This window comes from Barbus barbus (genome assembly GCF_936440315.1).
Source record: "Barbus barbus genome assembly, chromosome: 38".
Classification (NCBI taxonomy): Eukaryota; Metazoa; Chordata; class Actinopteri; order Cypriniformes; family Cyprinidae; genus Barbus; species Barbus barbus.
Genome location: NC_136716.1, coordinates 27,527,331 through 27,537,636, shown reverse-complemented (window position 1 = coordinate 27,537,636; position 10,306 = coordinate 27,527,331). Strand labels below are relative to the sequence as shown.

At 35.5% G+C, this 10,306-nt stretch overlaps 1 protein-coding gene and 1 pseudogene across 2 annotated transcripts; both read right to left on the bottom strand.

Moving 5' to 3' along the window:
• Window positions 1-2,061: 2,061 nt before the first annotated feature.
• On the bottom strand, window positions 2,062-7,007 carry LOC306857415 (E3 SUMO-protein ligase ZBED1-like). The gene is made up of 5 exons (XM_079397349.1): window positions 6,935-7,007; window positions 5,254-5,366; window positions 5,082-5,173; window positions 3,009-3,185; window positions 2,062-2,880 (listed from the first exon to the last, which is right to left on the bottom strand). The coding sequence occupies exons 2-5, from the start codon at window positions 5,311-5,313 to the stop codon at window positions 2,367-2,369; spliced, it is 843 nt and encodes a 280-aa protein (XP_079253475.1). The 5' UTR covers window positions 5,314-5,366; window positions 6,935-7,007; the 3' UTR covers window positions 2,062-2,366.
• Window positions 7,008-7,634: 627 nt separating this feature from the next.
• On the bottom strand, window positions 7,635-10,016 carry LOC306857496 (peroxiredoxin-like 2A; annotated as a pseudogene). Its single transcript, XR_013785960.1, has 5 exons — window positions 9,887-10,016; window positions 9,123-9,214; window positions 8,901-9,041; window positions 7,981-8,124; window positions 7,635-7,814 (listed from the first exon to the last, which is right to left on the bottom strand). The product of XR_013785960.1 is annotated as a peroxiredoxin-like 2A (transcript).
• Between the last annotated feature and the right edge of the window lie 290 nt (window positions 10,017-10,306).

Here is a 10,306-nt window from a genome sequence, read left to right as displayed (position 1 = left end):
ATAAAAGGCTATAAAAACAAATTAAGGATGCACTTAAACTTCTGCCATCAAAAAACAACAACATGGATACTCCGTGTTGGGAAGGTTACTTTGGAAATGTAATAGGCTATAGATTACAAGTTACCCTATTTAAAATGTAATATGTATTAGATCTGATTACTTTTCTAAATTTCTAATGAATGTTTTCAACTGTTAATCATTTTGAATTAAACCAGACAGGGTTACTGTCAAAATCCTTCATTACTTGAATTAATTATAATAATTATTTTAAAGCACAGCCACCACAAGACTTTAGCACCACCTTTTACTTTGAGATCATTCTGCGGTTAAATACAGATTCAATATCATAAAAAGAAGTAGTTTAATAGCTATGATACTGTTTTTGAAATAAAATCTTCCCATAGCTATGACAGAAATCACTGGCATCTAAAAATGCCTTAGAAAAGCCAGTTAATCTTTAAAAATAAAGCATAAACAAATATAAGTTATTGAATAAGTATGTGTTCTATTCTGTGTCCTAAATCACTGCAATTTATAAAAGAAATCAATTAAATCCGTATGTGTGTGTGAAAATATCCCTTTGTAATCTGTAATTTGAGCCATTTTGTTCTTTCAACTTTAAAACACAGCTGAAGCTCTGAAACCTCTGCAAATCATTTGTTTTGAATCAGTGCTTCTTCTGAGTGCACATTAAAGTGATGTCACATGATTTCAGTAAACGAGGCTTTGTTGTACTGAACCTTGGTTTGATGAATTTAGAGGGTTTGCTGCGAGATGACAGTGATCTGGTGAACCATGAACCGGTGTTTAATGTGGTTTTAAGTGATCATGGGTCAGTTTCATTAAGCAGATTCAGTTTTAATAACAAACATGCACATTAGCCAAGGCAAATTAAGAAAAGAACATAAGTTATACAGACATAATTAATGATAATTAATTTACCTTTCAAGAAAACATTTGCAATTGGTTCATAAAAGGTCTTTATGCATGTTTGGACTGAGTTTTCATTGCATTTACACTGTTTTGACCAGCAGATGTCATCAAAGTTTCATATTTAAAGCACTTCAAAACAGCTAATCATTTTGCAAAGCAACTGGTTGAACTGATTTGGAGTTTCAACAAGCGGTTTCTCCAGTCACTAGTGGACTGCACTAATTTAATATAAATGCATTAATCCATATTCAGAGCGAAGTGAGTGTGTTTAATCTGTTTCAGAACACATTTCATCTACTGCAGTGCTCCAAACATGAACCAGCACCATTTACACACATTCATCTGATTTGTTCATAACCATTGTCAGTATTCTGTCTCCTAGAATAAAGAAAACGCTTCAGAGTTTGTTTTTTAAACAGGAATGCTTAAAATGCTTCAGACAATGATGAGCCTTTCAGGCACTAAAACACATATGAATAAATCTCTCTGAAAATATGATAAACGTCCAGTGCAATCCACACTCATTCCTTTAACACTTAAGCGCATGACATTATTTCACATTGAACTGGCCCGCAGCAATCTAAGGGTTTTTTAAAGGATCTCATTAACCCTGAACACCTGCCTTCACTAATCAGCCCATCCAGTATCAATTAGCCAGTTAACGGTCGTATGTCCCAAACAAGAGAGATTTAAAAGATTTACGAGATTTTCAGAACCGAAAATGCAACCTTGCCAATCAAAAATACAGTCAATGAACATTTTTGAGTGATAAACACTTTAACTCTTGTATTATGTAAAAAATCTGTGTTTGATCTTCATGGTGCGGGTCAAACTGACCCTAATTGGATTCAATATAATTCACCAAAAATCAGGTTAAAACTAGGGATGTGCGCTACGACTAATTTGACTGTCGTTTAAACAGAAGTTTTGTATCCGACTAGTCGAAGTGTAAGAAACCCCCAAAAGATGGTAAAAAAAAAAACTATGCACGTGTGTGTGTATAATAGCCTGCATTTGAAATACTTAATCTATGAATTACACTTAAATCCCTCAATGAATTCCGCTAAACCAGGTCACGATTATGCCTTACCTCGCGTTATCATCATCATATAAAAAAAGCATACACATAACGTCAGCTTCTTTATTGAAATCAGCAAACAGAACAATGAAAAATCAATCATCAGCCTGACAAAATTCTTCCTCTTCATATAACGTTAGCCAACATATTAAAACACAAGTCAAAATCAATAGGAAAGTTTATCAAGGAAAAGCATAAAACGGCTTTTAAAAATATACTTAATGTAGGTTGTATTGTCTAAAAACAAAACAATGCAACAATGACTATTTTACTTAATCAGACCATGCGTTTTTGTTCAGTGAAATTAACATGTCAACGTGGTCTGGTGAAAGACGGGACCTGAAGCGATTAACAATTATTCCTGCACTCGAAAAAACGTGCTCGGCCGGAACTGAAGTCGCAGGCACGCAGAGATAACGGCAGGCAAGCCGATAGAGTTTGGAAAGCGTCTGTACATCCCGCACCACCACCGAAGTGGGTCTTCGTTTAGAGGAATCGACGGCTCCTTCCAGTAGAGCTCCAGCTCGTCTTCATTTATGGACTCTCCGTAGTCATTCCCAAAGAAAGCACTGACACATTTTCTTCTGTTTTGGAGTGCTGGTGCAGTCTTCATCAACAGTAACGTGTTTTCATCATCATTTGATGGGAGGCTTTGGTACAGTGATGCGATATTGTCTCTCACAGCCTGTCGCATGCCCACTTGTAGAAAGCTAAGATGCTTGTGTCGCGGGTCAAGTGCAGAGGCAAGCAGTGCTGCACTTCCGGCCTTTTCTGTATCTACGGTACCTATCCTCCTCTCCAATGATGCTGCAACCGTTCCTTTGAACTCGGCAACTTTGTTTGAATCGCCTGCTGCTGGGCAGAGATGCCTAGGAGGATTTATTGATAAAACAATTTAATTGGCAGATTAAGATTAAATATCCTATTATTATTATTATTAACAATACAAACACTATATTAACTATAATGTAGTCTGTATTTGGCTATATTGATTTACCTGTTCAGTAAGCTTATTGTCACGGGAAACACCATGGAAGCCGACACGTATGTCTGGCTGCATAAAGCAGTGGCAGCACTTTTGAGAGACTCCAGTACGGGTAGCATGGTTTCGATGGTCATCCAGTTCTCATCAGACAACACCAAAGTCCTAGCGTCTGAAAGTTTGGTGACGGATCTGTCAGATAATACAGCAGTAATGGCCCATCTCTGTTCGTTTAGGCGTGCAAACATATCGCTGACTGAATTCCAGCGAGTTTTGCAGGACTGTGTTAATGTGTGTTGAGGCAAAGCTTGCTGTTCCTGCTTTTTTTTGAGTGCAACAGTGCTATGGTGAAAATGGCTCACTAGTCTTGTGCATGCACCAGTTAACCGTGTCATGGTGTTAGCTTTAAATCCAATTACCGCTAACTGGAGCGTGTGGGCAAAGTATGCAACTGACTCCCACTCGAGGTGTTGGTTGGCCAGCACGATGTTGCTTGCGTTGTCGTGGACACAGGCAGTGACCTTGCCGTTCAGACCCCAATTTGTAATTGCTGTTTGGAGGTGCTCTGCTAAATTTTCCGCGGTGTGGCGCTCATCGAGTGCGCGAGTCTGTAGTACGCTACTTTTGAGTTCACCTTCGATGATAAAGTGGCAAGTTATGGTCATGTAAGCCTCTGTTTTTAATGATGTCCAGCAATCTGTAGTTATTGCTGCATAATCTGTCTTCTCCGTGGTCTTTTTCATATTCAGGAGCATGTTCTGATGCGCCAGCTCCAAACGTGATCATTTTCTCCCTGGTACTCTGTATTCAGGCTCAACAAAGTCCATGAGTTTGCAGAAGCCTTCTCCTTCGACAAAACTGAGTGGCAACAGGTCTCTTGATATCATCTCAGAGGTCAGCTCAGTTATTTTTTCAGTGCGGACGACATCGCAGCGGCGGCGGGTTGTAGTGAATGACGTTATTGGCATTTGCTGGCTTTGGCTAGCCTCTAAGCTAACTGCTACGTGCCTGTACTGAATATGATTACGCATCGCTCCGGTGGAGTTATTGTAAGCCAATTTGCCATTACACAATTTACACACAACGACTATTGTTTTCAGTGTCGACTAGTAGGAGCTGTACCGTTTAGTCGACTAGACCCGCACATCCCTAGTTAAAACAGTACATTTTTAACATTAATAGTTCTTAAACATGGAAACATGATTTTTAATAACTGTATTTAACTATTTCGCTTATTTTTTCACAAACTGTAAATTTTATTAACAGTATTGTAACTATTTTTAACATAAAAAAAAATCATTTTAACAATTTAAACAGAAAAAGTGTGGAAAATCACTTCTATTCTGTGTACTTTCCCGAGGCTCAAACAATACATGCATGGCATTCGCAACACCAAAATCAGTTTCAATTTCTTCAGATAAAAGCATAAATGTAAACACCCTTTGAGGGTAATGGAGCATCTGACATTACAAAATACAAAAAATAATGTTTTCTTTGTATCTGCGCAACTGCTTGAAAATGAGGATCAAACTGGCTCACAAATATAATAAAATATAAAATACGTGCATTTCCACAATACACCAGAGTGCCAAAATTATGTATGTATGTTCATGTAATTAAAAAAGGCACAAAATATCAAGACAAAAATCTTAGATTAACCAGTATTTACGATAACTTAAAAATCGAAATGGGTCAAATTGACCCACAACATGATACTGATAATTTTAGGGTGCATTTTTGAAAATGTTCCCGTACAAATGATGATCAAAACATGTCAAAATGATCCCCGTTCACGCAGATCCACAAACACGACTAAAAACTCTGTATTATGCACACCAAGCCAGTAGTTTATGGTCACTACGATATGAGATGATAACCGTATTGTTTTAAACTTTGAAACACGTTTTCAAAAGCTTGTATTTTCATGCCATTGTTGTGTAAACGAACAGCCAAAACGCCTAAAATGTTTTCCATGTTTAGTTGAAAATAGTGTTGTGACATGCTAGAAATACACAGCATCAGTTGTCCTCTCTTATTCGGCTGCTAAGAGGCTTTTGTTTGTTTATACGTCGTGGTTTCCTCTCTCACCTGATCTCTCGGAGCAGCAGGAGCTTCTCTGGTGTGTTCAGGACGGCCAGCAGCGGATGCACGAGCGTCGTCAGCCCTCGCTCTGATAAATACTGTAAGAACAGCACGAGTTTTGTCTCTGGACAAAGAAAACCTTTAATTATGTGAGATGATCAGATTGAATCTCTCTTACCCGCTCACAGATTTCCATGAGCATGACCACATCTCCATCCTCCAGCAATCTGACGGCCATTTCTCGCACCTGAGTTAGAGCGTCCCGCTCAGATAAACCAGCATCATTCCTGCCTGTAGACACATTCAGAACGGTCAGGTTTCCATCGGATTTGTCTTGTTTTAAAGCTTATACTTAGGTGAGGAGTTTAGTAGTTGCATGTTGGTAAGCTAATGATGTGATACTCTTAAAAGCATAAAAATACATGCCAAAAATACTTTGTAGAACAATCATTTATATATAATTGCTGTCAAACGATTAATCGCATCCAAAATAAAAGTTTGTTTACTTTATATAAGTGTGTACTGTGTAAATTTATTATGTATATATAAATACACATACAGTATATATTTTGAAAATATTTACATTTATTTATATTCATATAATGTATATATAAATATATTTAAAATATAAACAACATATTTTTATTAATTATGCATGTGTGTGTATTTATATAAACATAATAAATATACACAGAACACACACATATATTATGTAAACAAAAACTTTTATTTTGAATGCGATTGTGATTAATCGGTCGACAGCACTAATATATACATATATGTATATATCAATATTTATAATATTGAATTAAAATTAAATATATTTATAATGAACATTTATCTTTTTTTACTATGTTTTAAGTGGCACTCATGAGTTTGCAGGTTGCTGTATAAAAAATTGGAAACAGCATTTCCTCACAAATCTATTTACTGAATTATTTAACATAAGTTTAATTAAATTTGTCACAAAATGTTTTTATTATAGACACAGCTTAAGTTTACTGAAATGGGAATTAAAGTTAAATTAAAATTAAGTTTAAATAAAAAAATTACATTTACCCAAATACCAAAAATAAGGTTTATTTAATAACCAACTGATTAATCAAATGTATTTAATCACAAACACAAATTAGTTGGATATAAACAATTTAAATGGACATAAGGAAACTTTTTATTATTAATGATATAATTATATTTACCTTAAAACATATAAACTGTGTCTGTAATAAAAACATTTTGGGACATATTGAAACATATGTTAAATAAAGACAATAAATTTAGTAATTTATGAATCGTTTATTTATTAATGTTATGGTGATGTAAATATGTGATTTATGAATCGTTTATTTATTAATGTTATGGTGATGTAAATATGTGATTTATGAATCGTTTATTTATTAATGTTATGGTGATGTAAATATGTGATTTATGAATCGTTTATTTATTAATGTTATGGTGATGTAAATATGTGATTTATAAATCGTTTATTTATTAATGTTATGGTGATGTTTGGTTGATTCATGAACGCGCATGAACGCCATAATCCCGCGCGCGCGTTCACGAGCCTCAGGTTTCATTTAGCACCTCAGACAGTCAAACTAACAGAAACAACCACTAACTTACATGTCAAAATATCTGTCGATATACAAAGAGTGTGTAAGTTAATATGTTCAAACTCATACTAGCGATTAGCAGCAGATCCGTTTATATTAAGTTACTGAATAACGGGAGTCCGTCCGTCCGTCAATATTGCTTCAGTCACTAATATCACACCTGAGAGACGCTACAGGTAAATAAATACCCTTATAAAACAACAAGAACTCTCAAATCGACACTTTAACCGACAGATTAAACTTTACCTGTGTAAGTTATAGCTGTTTCCACGCTGAGGTGAGCGTCGAAATTTCTGACGCCCGCGTCTGTAAACCGTCCTCTGCCGTGACCCGCTCTCTGATTGGCTGCATCGAGAAGGTTGCGAGATTCCTATTGGACTGTACAGCTGTCAATCTTCACTCTGAGGCGGATCATTATATTTATTGTGTGTTCGTCAGTTTATGAGCTCATATCATCTGCGAGACCACATTAAAATAGTTCTACTTTTTTACTTTTATTTGTTTCTTATTTTTACGTTTAAATATTTAAAAAAAAATTAAATGTAATAATATTTCATATACATTTCATATTAAACATTTAATTTAATATTTGTAAGCTTATTTGTCACACCACAGTGATTTATTCAGTTCATTTCATAGCATGCACATGAAGACATTTCAGTATATAAAACATTACATATGTTTGTATCATCAATAATTTGATTATTTTAAAATTAAAGAGTTTTGTGTAGTAGAAACAAAAATAAAAATTCTGTATGTGTGTGTGTGTGTGTGTGGTGATCTGAAGTGTCAATCATCAAGGCCGCCCTCTCATTAGAGTTTAGGATCAGTCTGTCACACAGACACTCTCAGACGACACACACACACACACACACACACACACACACACACACAATAATGCATTCCATGAATAGTTTGGCACAAGTTTTCAGGAAACTCAGTTGATTTGATTTCAAGGCAAAATCAAGTTATTTTGTTAATTTTCAAAGATGCTGTGGTTTGGTTTGATATGAATCTAATTGTGTTGGGTCTCTTCTGTTTTCTGAATCTGGTTGACAGCCGTCCGGACCGCAGCGAGATCGGCTTTATCTCCAAACTCTTTCTCATGGTGCTCCAGCAGAATCCCCTACAACACAAACACATGAGATCACAATACAGCCCTAACATCATTCTGACCAGATGTAACGAGCCATAAAAGCCAAAAGATATGTATTATCTTGTCTTTACAGATCCATATGTTTTATATGTTTGGACATTTTAAAATCATGTATCGTATGTTTGTTGTACATTACCTGATTCTCTGGTCCAATCACATAAAGGCCTCCTAAAACAAATCCCTCCCCCTTCCTGTTGCCACGGTAACCTCTCCTCCACACCTGCAGCAGGTTCCTCCAAACCCCAAATCGAGCGAGTCCCAAACTCCTCATCGTCCTCCGCTTCACACCATAGAAACACATCTGAAACAGCCAACACATCTGGATTTATTTATTTTGTTATATTTTACAATAATATAATCATTTCTTGAAACACTGCTCAACCAGTCAAATTAAACCAGAATTAAATAGTGTTTTTATGTACTCATTTATTTGTTTTAAAGACACTTTACAATAACATAACAATGGTACTGGTGATTCATGACAGCATATACAGCCAGTCATAATTAAATTTGATAATTAAATAAATAAATAAAAAAATTATTTTAATAATTTAACATCATGTCGGCAACCACAGTAATTTTCATAGTGAGAAATATGTTAAAATATGACAAAATAAGAAGAGAAAATTATAAATAAAAAAAGTATGAATAACTAAAATAAAATAAAACAAAATGATGCAAAAGGTAACTTAGGTTTGTAATACATTAGCATTATATAAAATAAATATACAAAATATAATACAAAATAATAAAATTTAATACAAAATATTACATAAAATTCTAATTAATCTATATAATATAATATAAATATATTATATAAATATGATAAATATTGTATAAATATATAATACAAATGGAGGAGTGATGACCAAATATTGTAAGCAAATAAATTCTTGATGACTTTCTAATAAATCTGAGCATTTCTTACTATGTTTAATTAATTCTGACAACAAACTCCTAAATTAAACAAGACCACAATTATGCCTGAAGAAGCTTAAGGAGCTCATGAACTGGTGTCGTCTCATGAGTTTGTGTTGAAAGAGCTCCAGTAATGACCTGCTGATCGAGGAAGATCTCTCCGTTAAAGTAGGCTCTGAAGTCCTGTATCTCTGAGGCCATGTTCTCCTTGACCACAGCGAACAGAGAGACTCCACGCTCCTCCAACTGAGGCTTCAGAGAGGAGAGATCAGACGCCTCCTGACACAACACACACACACACAGCACTGTGAGGATGTGTGTGTGTGATTATACATATGATAACATGAGACACACACACACCTCTCTGCACAGAGATCATCCTGGCCGTCTGACCACCATAATAACGGCTCCTGTTCGCTCCCACAAAGAGACGGCTTTAACATTCACCTCATCTGAGGAGAAACAACACATGCATTGATAAATGTCAAATTTAGCCTCATTTCATGTCTTGGTTCAGTTGAACTGCTCTAAACGGCAAATGCATCAACAACTAAAAACATACATTTTCACCACATTTACTACAGTAAAGCAGCTGTTAAGATTGAAGTATAAGAACATTTACAAGCTGACAGAAATGTCTGCATCAATAAAAATTAAAAATATGCAAATAAAAAAAAATTAGAACTTATATTTTGCAGTGGTGCATTACAGTGTTTTTCAGCTGCTTACATACTAAATCTTTCCTTGTCACACAGTTTCTGAAAGCTGACACTCAAACAGCAGAAGCACACACCAGATCTACAAAACCAGACACTAATTCTCTTTTTGCACACTTTTTGCAAAACACAATTCTATATGTAACACACACAAATCTAACAGGAATTAATATTATGGCAAAGGTGTTTGCAAATGTTTGCTTTTGAGATGTGTTTGTGATATTTTGAATGCATTGCTTCATTTTGCAAGAGATGTGAGGTGTTTTGCATTTTGTGTGCAATTCTTGGATTTGTGTGTAAAGTTTTGAAAAAAAAAGAGGCAAAGTTTTGAAAATGTAAGCAGTTCAAAAAACTGTAAGATTTGTGAACAGCCGGCTGTATTGTGAATGAGATGTGGTGACCTCTGACCTCCAGCAGTGGATCTGAGCTCGGCGCTGGCCAGTCTGTCCAGAGACGTCCGGTCCGGTTTGGTCAGAAACAGATCTGTGTTTGCCAGCAGAACGTAAACTACAACAACACACACTCCCATGGACCACAAACCCACACACACACCCTCCAGACCCTGCAGGAACACTGCACACACACACACACACACACACACACAGTTATTTTGCACTATTTTATCTGTATGCAGCAGTGCTAAAAATGCTTTGGCAATGTGAAAGTAAAAATATTTGTCATGCCAATAAAGCACCTTAAAACTGATGTTAAAGTGATTCACTGAAATTATTAATTTAATTAAACTTTTGCTCAAACATTAGTACAATACAAACACAGTTTAGGCCAGTCACTGTGTTAAAATATGTGTCCCTGCAGCACAAAAGCAGT

What these genes read in the sequence shown, in the direction of transcription:
- LOC306857415 (XM_079397349.1), bottom strand. Translation starts at nt 5,313, where the DNA reads ATGGCCGTCAGATTGCTGGAGGATGGAGATGTGGTCATGCTCATGGAA. An exon ending in TCATGGAAATCTGTGAGCGG is followed by an intron (nt 5,174 to 5,253) that starts GTAAGAGAGATT and finishes CTGTTCTTACAG; the next exon opens with TATTTATCAGAGCGAGGGCT. An exon ending in ACAATAAGCTTACTGAACAG is followed by an intron (nt 2,881 to 3,008) that starts GTAAATCAATAT and finishes AAATCCTCCTAG; the next exon opens with GCATCTCTGCCCAGCAGCAG.